The sequence below is a fragment of the Falco biarmicus genome, chromosome 9, assembly GCF_023638135.1.
Source record: "Falco biarmicus isolate bFalBia1 chromosome 9, bFalBia1.pri, whole genome shotgun sequence".
Taxonomy (NCBI): Eukaryota; Metazoa; Chordata; class Aves; order Falconiformes; family Falconidae; genus Falco; species Falco biarmicus.
Window position 1 is genome coordinate 23,614,711 of NC_079296.1, and position 19,805 is coordinate 23,634,515.

Genomic DNA, 19,805 nt, shown 5'->3' on the forward strand with positions numbered 1-19,805 from the left:
GGGCTTTTTGAGGCAGCTGTTAAATCTTTATGTGCCTTACTCTTCCAGTAGTCAATTAACAGCCTGCTGGGGTTTGCTGAGAGACTTACGTTCTTTCAGGGCTGCAAAGTCCTCTCAGGGAGTCAGGGGAATACTCTCTAAAATAAGTGTTTTGGGGAAGGGGTTACCCGCCTGCCTTTGATAAAGACATTAACATTTTCAGAGTTTCTGGTGTTTGGAACTCATGTACTCTCTGCTGTCTCTTGACTTGCAAGGAGACTCTCTGAGCTCGAGGGCTGTCTGTCTTGTTTCTCCTGTCTTTGAGAACTTTTGCTGTCACCTTGCTCGGGGCTTCTGTGCAGATTAAGTAGAGTCAGAAATTTGTTTGCTTCTGTGGATGCCTGATGTCAAGATTGCTTAGTGACTTCAGTGGACTAAAGCCATGTTGGGGAAGTTTGGCCATAGGGAATAAGTATTTGCACAGTGCAGCTGTGTGGCTTAGTTAATTGCTGTCTGTTTCTGCAGAGCCTGGGTATTATGAAGATGGGTCCTTTGGAGTCCGAATAGAGAATGTCGTGCTTGTGATCCCTGCTGAAACCAAGGTGAATGACCTGCTCAGGATACACCTTTCTTCATGACTCACTGCTTATAAAACTTAAAGTACTGGAACTTGAGATGGGACTATGCTTCAGACAGTTGAATCCTACTCAAGACTCCTAGTCTCCAAAACCCTGCTTTGGTGGAGAATGATTCTCTGATTCTAAGTCTCCTTTGCTAGTGGCAGCACAGAAGACAGTTCTGCTTCTCCAGAGTTTCCATAGGTTGAAATTTGTGTGTGAGAGTTGTTCTGAAATGTTTCCTGTCTGGATGTCAAAGACCAGAAGCATCTTTATTCAGCCCCTTGGAGTCATTGCTCTAGAGCTGGTTGATCTTCTCAAGCTGTGATTTTCTTCTCTTGATATGGTGGCAGCAGAACAAAAACTACAGACAGATTTCGACATTTTAATTGCCAGTCTGGCTGAGTTATGCTTTTAGAAATGCCAAACATGAAACTGAGTCCTGTACAATTGTGACCTGGGACATGGCCTTTAAAAAGTGACCACTGAAAGAAATAACTAAGGTTTATATTGCAATTCTTTGCTTGAACTGTAAGAAAAATGTTATTGTAAGTTGCTGCCCTTTTGTCTGAGCATTCCATGGGTTGTTCTGTAGTGATGACATGAACTGAGGAGTAAGTGTGATCTGGCTAGAGCTGTTTCTAAAAATCTACAACCCTATTTTTCTTTCTGCTGCAGTACAACTTCAAAAACAGAGGGAGCCTGACTTTTGAACCCTTAACCCTGGTTCCAATCCAGAGGAAAATGATTGATGTTAATTTACTGACACAGAAAGAGGTAAGTGGAACAGCAGGTTTGCATTGCTTTCTTTGCACTAGAATGAGCTTGTTATGTTCTGTTTACAAGAACCACTGGTCTCTGTTCTGTTTCATACATCCAAAGAGCAATCCTGACCAATCTGACTTAATTTTAAACTTGATCCAGCTTTGAGTGGGACGGTAGACTAGATGAGCTCTCCAGAGGTCCTTCCAATCTAAATTATTCTGTGATGAAGGCAGCAAGGACCCCTCTGATGTTTTGGTGGTTCCCTTGATACGATATTTGCTGTTATCATCTCTTCTCTTCTCCTACTCCTGCATTAATTTGCTTCTGTCAGACCATCGTGCTGTGTCCCTGGAGACATGCTAATGTCTGTCCCATGTTCTTGTCTGTATCTACTTGTGACCAGTCCCGTTCAGCCACACCACATTCTGCAGTGCATATGGACTCCGAGCAGACATCACTGATGCCTGCTCAGCAGCATTTATCTCCCTAATAGCTTTATACTCTACACTTTCTATTTATGTCTCCCACTACCTTCACCATGGTGTGTTTCATTCTGTTTTTCTACCATACTCTTTATTTTGCCTCAATCCATCCTCCTTTTCTGAGTGATAATCCTGTTTGCATTTCCTTTTTCTGAAGAGGACTGTGAAGAGTACCCAGATCTGCCATAAGGTTACTTGTTCAGATCAACAGGGCAATTGTGTCTCAGGACTGCATTGTTCAGTTACAAATTTGCAAAGCTATTTACTAGACTATGCTAAAGTAGCTCTTCTGACTTGCTGGAGGCAGCAATTTGCAGAGACTTTGAATATGTGTCAGCTGAACTGAACCTTGGCTCCTCTGAAAACCCGGGACGAATTGCTCATCAAATTTACAAGTCACTTCAATAGATCAGAGGTTTGTCTTTTTAGGATAGGATCCCATCCCAGGCTAACAGCTTGGTCCTAAAGGGCACGGGGGCTTTTGGCTTTGTACTGTGTGACTTTGGCTGTACATAACTTGTAAGGGCACCAGTTCTTCTGTGGTTATGCTGAATGTCATACCTCTCCGTTTCTCTAGTGTAACTGGGTGAACGACTACCATCAGAAGTGCAGGGAAGTAATTGGAGCAGAACTGGAGAGGCAAGGCCGTCACGAAGCTCTTCAGTGGCTCATCCGGGAGACGGAGCCTGTCATCAGAGTTCAGTAGCAGCACAGTTGTCTGCGGTGCGTAAAACATCAGGACTGCTCGGTGTCACAGTAAGGTCTTCTTGGCCCTTGACACCACTGGGAGAATGTTCTTCAATAAACCTTTGGAAATCAAGAAGGGATTTCATGTGGTGTATCTCTCCCTGCAACATGTGTGGGTAGTTTGGGGTAAGGAGGGTTACTGTCTGAACAATTCTTTGTGGGGAGGGGTTGAGAATAGAAAGCAAACAAAATAAATAAGCGTGTTGCCTTTGAAACAGGCGTCTTACTGAAATAATGTTTCTAAGAGGCAATACTGGAATATTTTATACTGTCTGGTTTTTCACTGTGAAAACTCAGTATTTTTGCATACTTGGGTTTCTGTTGCTAAGATGCTGCCCACACAGCAGGACTGATTACTAAATAAAAGATTCCAACCCGCTGTTTGCTCCGTCTGCCTTCTCTTGCAGTCAGTGATGTCTTGGGTTTGATAGCTTGAAGAAGGGCAAGAACCAGATAATTCTACCTTTATATATGCATCCAGCTCAGACAGTGAAGAAATATGTATAGGGCTGCCCTGTGCTAGGCACTGGGCAGATGTATAGAGAGGCCTGCCAGGAGCAGCCAGTTCTGCCAGATTGTGGAAGGGATGTGAATGACACCAGAGGTTTATGTGTTCACACCACCCAGGCCAGTACTTCTGTCTATTGTTATGGCTTACTGAGTACTCTTATAATCCTTGGCAGCGCAGGATGTGAGGGCAGTATCATGGAATTAGAGGTTTTCCTGGATACAAAGCAATTATTAAGTGGTTTGTTTTGGTTTTTTGGTTTGTTTGTTTTTGTTTTTTTTTTAAAAAAAAGCCTGCAATGGACAAAAGAAGGCCCTTGCAACTTTGATTCAGAATCAGGCTGGCTTTGGTCACCAGGTGTGCTCTGGATGGCTGAGCAGCACACAAAGACATCTCGTGGTTAAGTGAGCTACTGCAAGTTAAACACTGGTAGGAGAGCTTCCCTGCCCCGGAGTTCTCTGCTCTGTGATCTGAAATTCACTGTGTGCAGGTGCATCAAAGCATTCTCCATGTTACAAGATGGGGAAAGAATACTTTTACTAAGTAGTCATTCTGTAACATTTACACTGAAAGTGTTCTGATCAAACCTCAAGTTCAATCTGAGATCTAAGAAGAGCAATTAGGTAACAGCAACTCAAATTCCTGAGGTTTTAAAGAAATGTTCTGTGCAAATGGATGTGTTGGTATACCTCATTTTCTTCCCCCCCAAGAAATTCTGAGAGAGAAATAATAATCTCCGTTCTATGGCATGAAATCAGTATTTCCTTTGAGAGTTCTGGAAATTGGAAGCAGTATTGTGTAGCCAGACAAAAGGCCTAGGAAGAGAAACACAAGTTGCCTGGCCTTCTAGCTATGTTATCCAAGAAGGTGATAAAACAAAAGTGCAGTAAGTGCTTTAAAAAGGTCATTTTCACACCCCAGCCCCTGCAGATAGGTATGTGTACTTAAATCTCCAAGTTGTTTCCCACCGCTGCCTGGAAGTACTAGCTTTCACCTCGGCTGTGTCTGTGGGAACCCAGCTCACACGTCACCCAGTCTCGTGAGGATGTGCTATCAGCTCGAACAGATCGAAGAAAGCATTTCTACAAAAGGTGCATCTTGCCTCTGTAGGTCCTGACTGTGCCACAGGATCAAAGGATGAGCGAGGGATCTCCGAACAGCTTGTGCTGAGACGGGTCGGGACTTTCCCAGCAAAATCGATGTGCGTGCAGCGAGGCTGAACCATCATGGAGGTGTCAGCTGAATGCTGCAGCCTCCCCCCGCCGGCGGGAGACCTCTGAGGCTGGCAGGCAGCTGCTCTCCGAGGTGGTGGTGGACGTTCAGGCAGATAACTGCTGGTTGGTGTAGACCCGTGGGGGGGCTGCACTGCAGATGTTCCCAAGAACGGCGTCCGGGATGTCCTGGCAAAGACCCAGCCTGGGTAGGTCTCTCCTCAAACTCAAGGGCAAGTGTTTCCCACGGGAAGGCAGGAGAGGAGAATTTCTACCAAATGGTGAAACATGACAGCCAGGGGACCTTTTTTCCTCTTGACACAAAGCCACTGTGGTTGGCTCAGGCACCTCAGCGGGGAGACACGACACTGAAAGTGATTTTCTGGGTTTGAATGGTCTTACTAGACCTTTTCCCCACCTTGATTCCTTCTTTGCAGTCAGACGCCAAGCTGGGGTCATTCCCATCCAGATCCCAGAAATTCATGGCTCCTTCCTGTCCCAAGGTCCCTTCCAGCGCACAGGGCCAGAGCTGGGGCAACCCAAACTTGTCTTCTCCCTTAGGCACCAGCTCAAAGAGCCTCAGCAGATACCTCCTGCCCATCACTCCCTAGCCCATCCCTCCAAGCCCTGCGGGCTTTTGTTGCAGGGAGTCTGCCACTGTATCCTGGTCACAGCTTGGAGATCTTTACCCCTTTCTCAGATTTAGCACCTCAGCAGAGGGAGACAGGGGGCTCTGCAGGGCTGGCTGACACGCATTCCTGGCTCGAAGGCATTTGTGTCTCTCCAATTCACTCCTAGAAAACACAACTACATGTTACATCCTTTCTGTCTGAGCTTCAGGTTTCCAATGGGAACTAAACTTGGCTGCTTCTTTTTTCACCTTCTTCCAGGCGTTATTCCATTAGTGCCTGTTTTTCCTGGGTGGTCTCTACCTTCCTCTCTCCTGTGGAAGGAAAAAGTTAAGGAAGAGAGGAGCAAGGAAAAGAATGAATGGAAAGCAAGTTCCTCTCAGGTTTGGGTTTTATTTTTTTATGAGTGTCATCCACAGAAATGACCATAAAATTATGATGTTCAAGGGAAAAGTGTAATTTGGTTTGATTTTTTCCCCCCCGTAGAGGCTTTCCTTGTTACTGTTGTGGGAAGGAAGGGGCATTTTCAGTAACAACATGCTTAATGTCTATTTTCAAGCCATTCCGTTCTGCAGTACTTTTAACCCAGTGGGCGTCTCACAGTTTTAGATCATGCTGCAAAGCACGTTTCTGCTCCTTGTACAGCCTCTCTTACAGGGGTGCTTACTGGGATAAGCCGGTCTGGTCCCATCACTTCATCCAACCCAGGAGCTCAGTGGGCAGTTGTACCTCACCACCACCTGATCCTGTTTCTACCCATGGGACAGGACTTCAGCAAATGCAAACCAAACTCAAGTTCCATGTAGCCAATCTGATTTACGTCACCAGAGTGCTTTCCTCACTGTCCCCTGCCCAGCTGTTTGTCAATGTTTGTGCTAGAAGTCTCCAGCTATGCTATTACCGTCTTTGGGGGCTCTGAAATTCTTTGTTTCCCTTGGAATAAAAATGTTACAGAAGGAAACAGACCCTATTTTTCAGAGAGGAAAATCCATATTGGCTTTACTGTTCAATCCCCTATCATGATGTGTGCATTGGCGGCGTGCCTGTTGGTGTACAAGGCTTTAAAGGCAAACAGACCAGTTCTCCTTGAGCAGAGGCGTTCATATTCATTCATCACTAGAAACAAATGCACCTTCCCTCCATGAGCCAGGGGACTGCTTGGCTTCTCCACAGTCACCCCTCCTTCCTCAGTCTGTGGGTATTACCTTAAGTGTGCCTGGCAGCTGTAAAATCCAGTTGGGTTTTTTAACTTAAATGGCTCATAACTCACCTGTAATGGAAACCTCACTATTGTTTGCATGACTATTAAACCCATCATTTTCCATGACAGCTATTGAGGCATGTTTTGATTTACCCCAGCCCAGCCCTAGAAAGAAAAATAAAACTTCTGAGAGTGTCGTTGCTGAGGAGTTCCTCAGCAAACCCATCAAACCAGCCTGACATTCTGACTGCACGTGTGAATTAGTTGCCCAGTAATGATGAGGGGCCAGGGTGTGCTGTGGGGCACGAATCCTTATTCCTGTGGTTCCTTCTGCTGATGGTGAAAGGGAGAGCCAGGTGGATGAAGTAGCCAGATATTAAAGCTGTCCTGAGGATCAGCTACCTCTTCTCTGTTGCATGGTGCTCTGTGGGGTCTCCTCTGGGTGGTGTGTGGCTGAGGACAGCATGGAGCACACCTGCATTTGAGTGATGCTTGTGAGAGGCTGAATGAGACTCCTCAGTCATGCAGGCAACTGCCTGACCAACACCTGCTTGTTGGCACCTCATGCCTGGAAAGGACCTGTCTTTGCCCAATGCTGTCTCCTTTTTGCACTCAGTGGGGGTGAGCTGGCTGCTGGTGCTAAGTACTGTTGGCATTTATTTTTGTTGGCTTGTAGCAATTCACACCTTATTCCTGGAGTCCTTTATTTTTTTGGGGAAGTAACTGCAGGCCCGGGCATCTGGCAGAGGTGTCTAGATCAGGAGTTAAATAAGTTGCTTGGTGTCAGTGCCCTCAGCTTGTTTTACATGATTAGGACAAAACTCCCCATGGCTTTAGATGTAGTAAAAAAAAAAAAAAAAATGAAACAAGAGCCTCTGGAGGGTAGAAATATGAACCGGGTTAGTGCTTAATTAAGTTGCCTATTAACAGTTCTGTAGCAGCCTGGAAGAATTTTAATGTACCAATTAAAGCAAGGAGCTATCTCCTCAGCTTTCCACCACCTCTGGGGACGCTGTCAAGAATGGGGAGCTTGCAGATCAAGTCCTGTTTATTTTGCTCCTTCCAGCTTGTTAAAATCGTTCTAAATTTGGGATGTGGCTGATGCCTATGGACATGTTTGCTTCCGTGAGGCCATAGAGTGATGTCTGTCTGATGAAGATTAGCATGGGAAGGAAATGGGCCCATAATGCTGTCTGACCCCATAAACCCCCTCCTGTTTCTTATGGTTTCTCTGTGTTGCTGCATGAGGAGGTGGGGGTTGGTGGCTGTAGGGTGGCTCCATGCCGACAGTGGGGATGTTGGTTTGGCATATACAGCCCAGACAGCTGGTGTGGGCTCACAGCGTCTGTTTGGAAGGGTTGTGCCAAGTTATCCTGCCTGTTTTCTGGCTGTCCTGTCACCATGTTGCAACACCCTTCAGGAGCTTGTCTGGCTCCATCATAAGGTGCAGAGATGGGAGGTCCCCCTCCAAATGCACCTTGTGCGAGGTGATCAGAGAGCACGGCTGCTCTGATGACTAGGAACCTTCTGTTTTACAGCCAGAAGGTACTTAAGGCCATTTTAGCCCTGTTTGCTCAAATTGCTCTTTCTTCCTGCTTGTTTCCCTCCTGAAGACACTGCTGAGCAGCGCCTGTACCTCCTGCCTCTGACCAGTACGAACAGGCTGTCCTTGTGCCATCACTGCGCCCCAGCCCATGCCCATCCTTGCTCCAGGAGGAACTCTTGAGAGGGCTTACTAGCAAAATCATAAGGGCTTTAATCTTCACATTCCTTGAAAGCTGGATTTTTGGAAGAAGAGGAAGAAATTTAATCCCAGGGTTGGTGTGTCATGTTATGTTCTCAGACATTTGTAATGTATCTTGAATTTGGACAGGCCAAGCTCAGCCACAGTGCCCTAAAAAGAAAAGACTGAGCAGAAAGGGTAGATGAAACCTCACTCTCTGGTGGAGAAGGGGCTCAGGAGAACAAGAGCCATTGGTCTCCTCTTGTCTGTACATTACACAGTCTGGACCTCTCCACGGTGTCTCTCAGAGGGGGGGAAGTCTGTGGGGGGAAGCAGCTCAGGTGCTTGGCCAGGAGGAGAGGAAGGACAACCAGATCACTTCAGCCCTCGGCAAGACAGCAGGGTGGCAGAGCCTCTGTGGGCACCCTGGAACTTTGGATGGGAAGCGAACAGCTTTCCAGCCACAGCCCTTTGCGGTGGGCTTGGCCAGGGACACAGGGACACAGGCAGAAGGGTCTGAAGGAGATTCACGTTGAACAACCCTGCTTATGGACAAGGCAGTCTGCGGCATCATCTCTCTTCTGCTGGCTGCTCAGGCAGGGGCTGCAGGCAGGGGTTAGGAGAGGCAGCAGCAAGGCTTAGAAACTGGGGTCAGAAAAATGTGCAGACAGAGTCTGAACTCCTTTAACAGGCTGTCAGCCTGATGGAGAGGGGATCCCGCATCTCCCCACTCCCAGCCCAGGGCTTGATCCGGGGGAGAATGTAGTGCATGTAACGCTGACAGTGATCCTGACCACAAACACACGGGAGCACACAGAGCCAGCAGAGAGCAGGCTAAGTCACATCAACAGACAGAGAGAAGCCCCCTTTTTTTTTTTTTTTCTTCATTTAAATTGCTTACATTTTACTGGCCTGAGGGTTGGTGAAGGCTGCAGGGGAGTTTGGTTCCTCGAGGCTGCCCATCACCAGCTCTCTTGGGAGCACGGGCTCCTGGCATGTTGTTGCCCTGCTCCAGTGATGCACTGGCTGCAGAGCAATTTCCATGCTCAGATGGCATTTGAAGAAAAAAATTCCAATCCTATCTATTTTTCATGTACCTGCCAGTGGCTTGCTCTGGCCCCTGGCGTCATGGGAGCCTTTTGCCTGTAGAGCCTGAAGGCGAGTCACCTCCCGTGTGAATGCTCAGCTGTGACCCCTTTCTTGCAGCAGTCTGGGGCAGTTTATATGGGCTGGCAAACGGGTGAACACAGCGCCTGGTCCCTGCGACTGCCACCCATAGAGCTGCACTGGATGGATCCTGCTTTAAAACCCTGTTGTAAACATCCCCCAAAACAGTGCATTAACCAACTGGAGAGGGTCTACCATGAGCCTTCAGTATCCTCCCCATCACTGAGCATCGTATCAAGCAGCCCTGGCTGGGCATCTCCAGAGCTGGAGCAAGCCCCTGCTCACTGTGCCCCATCCCTCTGTACATCCTCTCTCCCACACAGATGTTGCTCCCCGCTCTGTGGTGTCAGGGGACTCGGCGAGCATCCTTTGTTTCCATTTGCATTTGAAGCACATCTTCCTATAAACAGCACCACATTCCTCTTGAGATTTTAATACAAAACGAGCTGGGGAATTTCAGATGAAGGTAGCGTTAGTTTAGAGTGCCACAGTCTTCTAGGAGGGGGTTTAAGGAGCTTGGAGTGGTTGTGAGAATATCTCTGCTCAAATCCAAACAGGCGGTTTGGTAAGTGCAAAGTTGAGGAAAGTGTCCTCTTCCTCTTGTATCCCATTAATATTTAGGGCTGGGCTTCAATTATGCATTTCTTCAGGGTGTGCTTTTATCATCTCAGTGCTACAGGATTAGCTTGTGCACCTTCTCTGGGTGCTCAGAAAAGACCTTTTCATAATATTTGTGAAATTACATATCTGAAAGGCTTTTTGCAAGCAAAATATATGCCATGCCATTAGTTGGGAAAAGCAAACCTTCCCCATCCCCACCTGGAACTTCTTTAAGACTGTACAGAGCTGACCCTTACTAGATACACAGGATCTGGCCTTGGCTGGAGATGGCCTAATCCAGCATGACTTGGTTAGAGGTTGCGTCCATGATGTCTTTTTTTATACAAGAATGAGGAGAAATGTGATAATATATAGATAGAACCAGACCAGCTTCCATACACATCCCTGACCCTTGACACAGCCAGCTCGTTTGTCTGACCTGTGGACAAATCCAAGTATGCTGTGATTAAATACTCCAAATTATTGACATCTGTGCTATAAATACCTGACTTGTTAATAGCGCATCTTCCTGCTGCCTCACAAAACCTGACAGTCAGTTTGCTAAAATGAGGATAATCTGAGCACAGCTTGATCAGGGCAGGGTCTAGGGAGAATTCTATTTTTTTTGCCCAAATATTCTTTTTATTTAATTAAGTAAAGCCAACCATGGAATTAGCATTCCCTTTCTCCCTTCAGGAGCCCGAGTGCCTGTGGGAGCTCAACACCACAGAAATCACTGCAATTTCAGTTGGTTGAAATAAGGACACCAGGAAATATTTTTCTCCCTTTTGAAAATATTTTGTAGGGTTATTCTGTTCTAGGGTGAGATGATAAGGTCAGGATAAGGCCATGAAAAGTTTTGATAACCAAAAACCTGGAAAAACTACTGAGCTGAAAGAGTGATATCCATCAAACCATTTAGTTTTCATTGGTTTAGAAGAAGTTTTGTAAATACTGGCAATCCTAACGGGATTAATTTTTAAAGCAAAAAAAAGAACCAAAAAACCAAAGTAGAAGTTGGGAATTTTCCATTTAGAACTTGTTGGAACAAGGCAGTCTGGTGATTTTTGAAACTGTGTTAAAATATTTTCTGACACAAACCTGATGAAACCTGGCCCTAATCCCCCGTGCAGATTGAATTTTGATGAACTTGAATCTTTCAGATAAGAAACACAAACCCATAAAAAAACCCTTGAAGTCAAACATTCTGCTGAAAAATTCCTGCTGCAGTGATTGAACTACTCCTGAGAAACAGGAGTAGCAGCTAAGATGCATCCAAGTGTGTGTTCGTGCTATCAAACAGAGCTAATACCTTGTGTTTGCTTTCTGTAGTCAGTGCAGAGAGACAGGTAACCCCAGATACTTGTGAGCTGGAGCATCCTTTTGGGGTTACAGACTTCTCCATTGACTTGACAAGCAGACAAGGCTTCGCTCGTGGTTACAGTTAGGTAGAATAAATAAACCTGTGTTCAAGCAACCAGACTCAGAGTGACATGCAAACCTCTCCTTTGCTTCAGGCAATGCTTCCCACTCAGGACCTTCACTGACCCCTCTCTGGGCACAATGCTGTGTTATCACTTCTGAAGTGCTTGCGTAATTTACAAAGTTCCCAACTATTTGGATTTAAAAAAAATGTTTAAAATCCAGATCAACAGCACTGGGCAGCTGTGAATCAATCAGGGTCTGCACACAGCTGGGTGAGAAATGCTGAGCCAAGTGAGCAGCTTGATGGACCACGCTCGTGGCCGGTGGCTGACTGGGCATCGTTGCTGATGCTGAGACCTACTGTGGCATCCATTGCCAGGCAGTACATGGGCATGCCAGTACAGGGTAGTGAGCAAACCACGTCCCACCTCTGCTACCCACATCTGAGCAGTGATAACGTGCTTTTTCCAACTCTTGTCTGGATTATGGCAAGGCAGTTTAAAAAGGCTCACCACCCAGGGCAAAGGCGTCAGGTGCTGTTACCATTTTTCACAGGTTTTTCACAGGAGAATGAGAACAAGCATTTCCACTTGGCAAAGCAAATAACCCTGGGCATTGATGCTTTTGCATTTTCTTTGCTGAAGGCCATGGGTGATGGTGCCTGTGCACCTTGCAGTGCAGAGGATGTGATAGAGATGCCTCATGGACTGCTCGCTAGTCAGATGGCATTGCCTTGCTTCTGCTGCAGAGCAGAGGTGACAGGAGGCAGGTGCCTGGGCCATTGCTTAAAAAATAGCCCCTCTTCACAGGTGCACTGTTTAAAAATGCTTTTTATTATTACCACAGGAGCAAAGTTGGCTGCTTCCATATCACTGTAAGGCAAACATCATGTACTTACCCCACAGCAAGCCGCAAGTCAGCAACACAAGCTCCTTCCTGGGCAGGAAGCAACAGGTAAGACTGTCGCTATTTTGGGATAATCAGCCCCTTAGGAAGCCAAGCTGAAATGTAACATCTCCTGCAAAAAGCTCCCCTGAAAGCATTGCTGGTTGTGGTAGTGTGAGCAGCCTGATGGAGAGATACACAGCTCCCTTGCCCTTCCTCATAGGGTCTTTCCACCAAAAGCTGCAAACCCTTTTTATATTAAAGGCTTAGCATAGCTACAGGGAGGCTCAATAGGACTCATTTTTTAATTGTGAAATATTGATAGAGACAGCTTTTTTGCATGCTGTCTCTTGCTCCTGCAGCACTGGTTATAATTTCTTATCAACCCTGGACTCTGCAAGCAACCCCAGCTGAGCACCAGGGAGGTGCCAGCATTAAAGAGGGGCACCGTGGGCCCTGAGATGGGGGTGGAGAGCAGGAATGGCAACTGGCAGTAAAAGCAGACAACCAGAAACTAATGCTGCTTTTAACTATGAACTCTCAGTAAAAATAAACCTTGAATCCTACCAGGCCCAGCTGTAAAATCACACAGATTTTGCTTTAATCATCAGCTGAGCACACTGCACTCTCTGCTGCTGTCTTGAGGAGGACACTGTAATGCCTGCCTGGCTCATTAAATGTGCTGTGGGCTGAAAGATGGAGACTGTGTAAATCCAACACCCTAGCAAGGGGTGTTGACACTGTCAAACTGTGGGCTGTTCGGGAGCAGCCTTGCTCAGGAGCTCATATCAACATGGCCTGCTATGTCCTGCCACTCCTGCCCTGGGATGGAGGATGGGATCCAGGGCAGGGCTCACCCATCTTCCTCTGCCCGTAAGCCTTCCTCCTGAGCCATGTGAGCTGTCTGAAGAAGAGTTGGGATATCGGTCTTTTCCTGAGCCTGAAGATATGAAGTTATCTTGCAACATGTGTGATCACAGGCTGTTGTACGTGATCTGGATAAAAGGGAAAGCTCCTGAAAAGCTGGGAAGCTTTTCTGCAGGGGCGGAAAAGTTGTAATAATAATACAGAGGAGGATCTCTAGAAGAAGGCATTCTGGCTCCTTTTATTGCGTTCTCTGTGTACAGAGGGACATCGCTCACTTGATCACAGGTCAGATAGATAATCTTTGTAGGCTGAAATATCTGGGGCACCATTAGACCTACAGCACGAAAAAAGGGTGAACTCTCGACGCAGAGTGGAAGAATTGTATAAATCTAGAGAAGATGCAGCTGCTGAATCAAGAGATGTGCAATGGCACCAGGAAAGCAGCAGAGTCACAACTAACAAGGTAGTGATGCTGCAGTAGAGCAAGTTCCCATTATCTTTAAAGAACAAAGCAAGTGAGCTTTTTGCTGCTATGGTCAAGTGTTTAAAAGTGCATTTCATATACATAGAATTTTTAATACAAGCTACCCCACCACTAATAGCAGTCTACATAGCATTAAAAATTGTACCTCAGTTGCATGATTTTGCCAGTTTTGAAGCATCAGCAAGTTTAATTTTAATCTGCTGTAGAGCTAGAAATAGTCACTGTAAGGATGATACTGTTTTGCATTCAGTACATTTATTGATATGAGAAAACTAGCAAGCATTAATTTAAAGTGATTAATTCAGGAACATGCAAATGTGAAGGCTGTATGGAAACACATAAACCATGTGTTGCAGACCTGGGGTTCGGTTCCTTGGTTTCCCTGGGTTCACTACCTCACAGCAAGCCTTCTGGGCCCAGGTAGAGAGAACAGTCTGAAGCAAAAGTGCTGATACCGATGAAGGATCCAGGATGGCTTTTGGGTTGGTGCTCAGCAACCTGGGTGACAGAAACCCAGCAAGGAGGGGGACCTACAGGTGGTGGTAGGCAGTGAGTTGGACATGAGAGCCTGGCCAGGTAGGTCCGTGTGGTCTGGAGACTTCACATGCAAGACACCTGAAACAAATCATACCCAAAGAGTGTGCTGGGGAGCTCCTTGGATGAGGAAGGCAGCATGACCTATCCCGGCTTTATACATTGCATATGGAATAAGATTTTCAGCTATCCATGACATTTTTCACAGCACTGTGAAAGTGCTTTTGAAAGTGAGGAAACAGCAGAGGGAGCGTAGCCCTTCGGCAGCAATCCTTGTTTGCTGGAGAATGGTCAAGGTGCCTACACCATCTCTGCCCTAGTGAATGGGGCAGAAGCAGATTCAAACCCAGCACAAATTGCTCCCAACTAGTGCCTGTCCCCAGGCTCAGATAACTTCTGGGAAGACGACAGCTGTAAGGCTCCTCTGTCTCACTGGGGAGCCCCACAACGCTGCAATAAGGAAGCCACCGTAGTGATTTGCCCTCCTCTTTTGAGAACCAAACATTGGCTTGGTCTGTAACACACACATCCCAGCTGGCAAACCCGAACTAGATCATTAAGGCAATAGAAACAGTCAGTGTACAGAGGGACATGAAAAAATGACTCTGAGATGCATTAACATTTTATGCATTTACTGGGATAAAACCTCATGTCTATAATATTAAAGCAGAATGTCAAAGAGATAGCTTATGCTAATTTAATTAAAGGTAGCATGCTGGTGCACGTGGGTAAGGAGCTGAGTTAATATTGAGTACCACCCACAGATTTTGCCTGCCATGGATGTGTTTAGTCTGGGTCATCCTGATGTGCTCACGGCTCTATTTGTTTTTCTGGACAGGATGAGTATTCCCCTCATCACTCTACCAAAATTAGACAGAGTCAAATTTTGCACTTTTTGGTCACAAAGGTGGCAAACTGTGGTATAAATGCCATCTCTGGGCACCTGGGCACCAGTTTATCCATCTGTGCTAGAGAGGTGGGAGACCTTCTCTGCCTTTGCTTCCCATGGGGGGAGAAAGAGAGAGGTTTCTCAAGAAAGCCTGAAGTGCTGTGAACAATCCCCAGCCTTTTGCAAAGTATGAAACAAGATTGAACTCTTCTGGAAAAAAACCCAATTTGTTAATGGAATTTGAGGCGTCATAAAGGTACCATAGGCCTTCAGCCTCACCCTTTATACGTCTATATCCTGATTTTTTTTTTGAACATTTTCTTTTCCTTCATGTGTGGGAAAATCATCCTCCATGAGCTCTAGTATGGTATGATTTTGAAAACCTTGACCTTTATGCAGAGGCCACAAAGGAGCTTCGCTAGGCAGAGACAGGAGGTGGTGAGATCTGTCTGCTGTTTGGGTGGAGAGATGCATCCTCCCTTCCCGGCATGTCCTCCCACTTCCAGCAGTTAGAAATGAGAGGGGTGGATGTTCCTGTTATTTATATAACAGGAACATCTTCAGTCCTCGAAGCATAAACAAATACCTCGCCTCCTTATGTGCTGGACCTTGGTAAATAGATGACTCTTTGGGAAATTGTCTCTGGGCCCAACTCAGACACCACCAAGCTAATGTAGAGTTTTGGTGGATTTCAAAGGGTTATAGATCAAATGTTTTGCTTGTCCCAGAGCTGGATGCAGAAAAAAGCTTATGGCATCGTTGTGATGGGCTGAACATAGAGAACGTGTTGAAGTCCTTCAAAGTTAGCTGGTAGCACCAAAGCTGCCAGACATCTTCTGAAATGCTAGATCCTCTCTGCTTCATCTCTGGCATAGCCGCGCTTGTGAAACAAACTTCATTTCTTCTTTCCCAGCTTGGGCCGGGAAAAGGGAGAACAGGGAGTTAAAACACTTTTGGGCAAAACATGGTATCAGTCCATAACATTGATTTCACATGTAGATCTTCAAATCTTCTTACAAGGAGCTGTTTGAACGCTTTTGCCCTCTGCAAATCAGTCAAGGAGCCTAGGCCCATTGCAGATGGAGCTACACAGTTTGGGGGTGAACCTGTAGCCTAACTTGAGTCCATCAGAATCAAAGGCAGTCTGTCTGCTTCACTGGGGCATCGGCTCTCTGCTCCGAAGAGCTTGGTGGTTAATAAGGGTGCCAATAAAGTGGAGAGTTTCATTGCTAACTGTGAGAATTGTGGGGAGAAATGCATCTCTGAGGGTATAAGGATTGCCTTGCTGGGGAATAAGATGGTCGTTATAAGCAGGACTGGATGCAGTTTTAATGTGAAGAAAGTAAAATAGGAATAAATTGCAGCATAAAGTTTCTTAGTGCTCTTTTTCCAGGCAGAGAAAGTGCTAAGCACAAGCAGACTGAATGGGCAACAGAGCTCCAAGACTGCAGCAATACCTTCTGCTGATAAGTAATAAGAAGAGCAAACCATTCGCTGGATGGCACCTGTAAAATGGCATATGGAGTGTGTGAATGCCTTTGCAAAGAAAACTGCTTGTGTGCTGAGGTGTCTGTTCTGCAGCAGACTGAGACACTTGGTCATGAGTTTAGCTCTGTCCATGAGCTATGAACGTGCTGAAAATTGTTATAATGGAGTGAAAGTATCCAGTCCCACACATGAGCTCTTAGAGGGTCCATGTGTCAGTGAGAAAGAGGGAACTTTGCCACCCTCGGGGATATTCAGACAGGACCCTTCTAGAGCATGTCAGTGCCGAAACACGAGCAGCTCCATTTGTGTGGTCAGTATAGCTGATATTTCAACAGAGATTGCTGAGCCACCATCCTCACTGGTTTATAAAACACCTTGCTGCTGCCTCATAGCACTGGCAGAAAGCTGGCACACTGCCGTCCACAAGGGTGCAGCTGCAAACATCTGTATTCTGCAAACAGAAGGACTAAGAGACGGACTTTTCTTCTTCCATTAAAGCTGAGCTTCTCGACGATAAACACCTACTTACGAGAGCTGGAAAAAACTAAGATGCCAAACTAGGCATGAAATCTGCAATAGTTAGGACTTGGATTTAAGCTTCGTTCTGCTTCCTGCTAAAGGGCATGAATGAAACAAGTTAATAACTTACTTGCCTGAGGAGCTGGAAGGACTGCTCTCATCCCTTGAAATTTCCCACTGGCTACCAGGCATTCTTTTATCATCACACCTTAAAGTGAAGGCACTCTACATTTTTGTTGATGATTGTATTGCAGAACATGACTTGGGAATAACCTAACAGGAAGGTCTGACATTGCTTTTTTCAAAGGCTCTTTAGGGGAAAAAGCAGACATGACCCTCTGCTAAATTACACCTACGTTAAAGTTAATGCATTGCCACCACTATTGACAGCATCACACCAGCGTGAAAGGAGGACTGGGACCAGCATGACATTATTTTCCACTTAGCAGAGCTGCTAGGGTCTCCCCTGAAGCCAGGGGGCCTAGAAATACCTTCTTGGATCTGACCTCCTTCTCCCAGGTTTGACAGGTCCTTAGAGATAGTGAATCAGCCATAGTGATTTGGGGGATTTGGAATGTAAATAATGACTGGATTTCAATTTCTAAAGAAGATTTCATTATTTTGGACTACATCGGTGGGAATGTGCTGTAAGTGATTTGTGAGAAAGGTATTTGAAGACAATTCATTGGGTATGAGCTGCTGCACTGCAGTGATCAGAAAATCACTTTTGGTCCATCCTCTGCCCACTGCACTAAGATCATCCATCCTTTCCTCGTTCTGCCTTTTCTTCCCAAAATGCTGCGTGTGCAGGAGTTTGGGCGATGTGACTGTGTCCCTGCTTGCTGTGTTGAGGGTGAGGACTATTGATTCATTTCCATGAGCCCAGGGAGGAACAGTATTTCTTGTTCATGAAAGTTCTTACTCTGTTCAAAGGCAGGTTGTCTGGCAGCCTGAAAAATCTGAGCACAGGCACTCAGAGGCAGTGCCACATTTTGCCTTTGAGATGTGACCTGCTGCCCCCCTCCCTGCTCCGAGGTGGAAAGGGAAGGATGCTGTGGGGCTTGCACCACAGCCGGCACTGTTACAGGGACAAGTAATCCTGTGTCCCTTGACGTGACCCCAATAGGCTGTGCACCACCATGGGATCAGATCCAACACAGCCACCAATGTACAGCCCATCTTGGAATCGTAGGATCATTTAGGTTAGAACATCAAGTCCAACTGTTCACCCAGGACTGCCAAGTCCATCACTAAACTGTGTCCCTAAGCACTGTATCTATGCATTTTTTAACCACCTCCCTGGGCAGCCTGTTCCAATGCTCGATGACTCTTTCAGTGAAGAAGTTATTCCTAATATCCAATCTAAATCTCTTCTCGTGTACCTTAAGGCTGTTTCCTTTTGCCCTATCACTTGTTATCTGGGAGAAGAGACCGACCCCCACTTGCCTACAACCCCCTGTCAGGGAGCTGTAGAGAGCAACAAGGTCCCCCCTGAGCCTCCTCCTGGCCAGGCTGAACAGCCCCAGTTCCCTCAGCTGCTCCTCATCAGCCTTGTGCTCCAGCCCCTTCCCCAGCTCCGTTGCCCGTCTCTGGACACGCTCCAGCACCTCTGTGTCCCCCTGGAAGTGAGGGGCCCAAAGCTGAACACGGTGTTCCAGGTGCGGCCTCACCAGTGCCCAGTACAGGGGGACGGGCACTGCCCTGGTCCTGCTGGCCACACTGTCTCTGATACAGGCCAGGATGCTGTCGGCCTTCTTGGCCACCTGGGCACTGCTGGCTCACGTTCAGCCGGCCATCAGCCAGCACCTCCAGGGCCTTTCCTGCCCGGCAGCTTCCCAGCCGCTCTGCCCCAGCCTGTAGCGCCGTGTGGGGTTGCTGTGACCCGGGTGCAGGACCCGGCACTGCTCCTGGCTGAACCCCATGAACTGGCCTCGGCCCACCGGCCCGGCCTGGCCGGCCCCCCCGCGGAGCCCCTGCCCCCCCGCAGGTAACGCCCCAGCCTGGGGCTCGCAGCGCGGCGCACGGCGGTGGGTGCGGCGGGGCAGGGCGCCCCGGACCCGGGCTGCGCGGGGGCCGCCGGCCGCGCTCGGTCGGGCCGAGCCGGAGCCGCCCCCCCGGCCGCGCCGCCTCCCCCCGGCAGAGGGACCCCTCGGCCCGGCCGTGGGCCCGGCGCGGCGGCGGCAGGCGGGGCCCGGCGCGGCGGCTCGGCGGTGCTGCCCCAGCCCCGGGACAGCGACACAGGGGATGCCCGAGCGGGCGCGGGGGTGCCGGGCGAGCTGGAGGCGCCTCCGTCCCCGGCCCCGCGGCGGCGGGTGTCCCTTAGGGAAACCTGCTGGGGGTCCCGCGGCCATGCGGCCTGTCCCGGAGCCCTGCGGCGCTGCCGTGGCGAGCGTGGGAAAGGCCTGCGGCTGAAGGGAAAAGAGAGACGGGGGAAAGGGGAGAAGAGAATAATTAAGTTCTTCCGGTCACCTTCGGTTTGCTTGATGCTTTTTTGCTGCTGCTGAGTATTTGGAATTATGAAGGTAGCGGAGTCTGGATAAAACAGACCCCTGTTGCTACCATACATGTTACGCAATAGTCTTGTCCGTGATTTTGGTGGCACTAAGACACAAACGGGGTGGTTATGTGTGGCTTTAGGTGAGAGCAGAAGTCTGGTCTCTTTTCGCGGGGAACACCAGATGCCTCTGCATACGCTGGTGGCTCAGTGTTGGGTCAATGTTAGCCCCCCTCCATCCGCCCCCTCCAAAAGGAAAGGAATGCCCCACAGATTTTTCTTGACAGAGTCACAAGGGTAATAAATTAGCAATAGGAAAAAAGCAGAGGAACCGAAGGGCATCTGCTACATCCTAAGAAACTGCTGGGCTCCATTATGCTAAAAGCTGTAATCGTTAATGTAACAGACAATGAGGTTGATTTGAAACCTTAGTGAAGCCAGCTGTAGCATTTTTTCACCCTTATCGGGGCTAGAATTTGGGTTAGGGCCTTGCAGAGAATGTTTTTCCTCAAAGCAAGCGCAGCCACTGGGTCTGAAGGAGCACACGAGCTGCCCGGCCCCAGCGCACTGGAAGGGAACGTCCCTTTGCAG

General features: G+C 47.7%; 1 protein-coding gene and 1 long non-coding RNA gene across 4 annotated transcripts in view; both read left to right on the forward strand.

Annotated features, from left to right (window-relative positions):
* The window catches only part of XPNPEP1 (X-prolyl aminopeptidase 1), a 32,039-nt gene extending 29,070 nt beyond the window's left edge, over positions 1 to 2,969 (forward strand). For 2 of the 3 annotated variants that reach the window (XM_056351860.1, XM_056351862.1), the window contains 3 exons: positions 505 to 581; positions 1,275 to 1,373; positions 2,421 to 2,969. In XM_056351860.1, the coding sequence (XP_056207835.1) occupies positions 505 to 581; positions 1,275 to 1,373; positions 2,421 to 2,549 (305 nt within the window). In that variant the 3' untranslated portion in view covers positions 2,550 to 2,969. Of the gene's footprint in view, positions 1 to 504; positions 582 to 1,274; positions 1,374 to 2,420 lie in introns of those variants that run through there. The other variant, XM_056351861.1, reaches the window with a different exon arrangement.
* A 431-nt stretch (positions 2,970 to 3,400) lies between these two features.
* The window catches only part of LOC130155603 (uncharacterized), a 38,651-nt gene continuing 22,246 nt past the window's right edge, over positions 3,401 to 19,805 (forward strand). The window contains exons 1-3 of the long non-coding RNA XR_008824123.1: positions 3,401 to 4,518; positions 5,200 to 5,321; positions 11,901 to 12,008. This is a non-coding gene — a long non-coding RNA (uncharacterized LOC130155603). The remainder of the gene's footprint in view (positions 4,519 to 5,199; positions 5,322 to 11,900; positions 12,009 to 19,805) is intronic.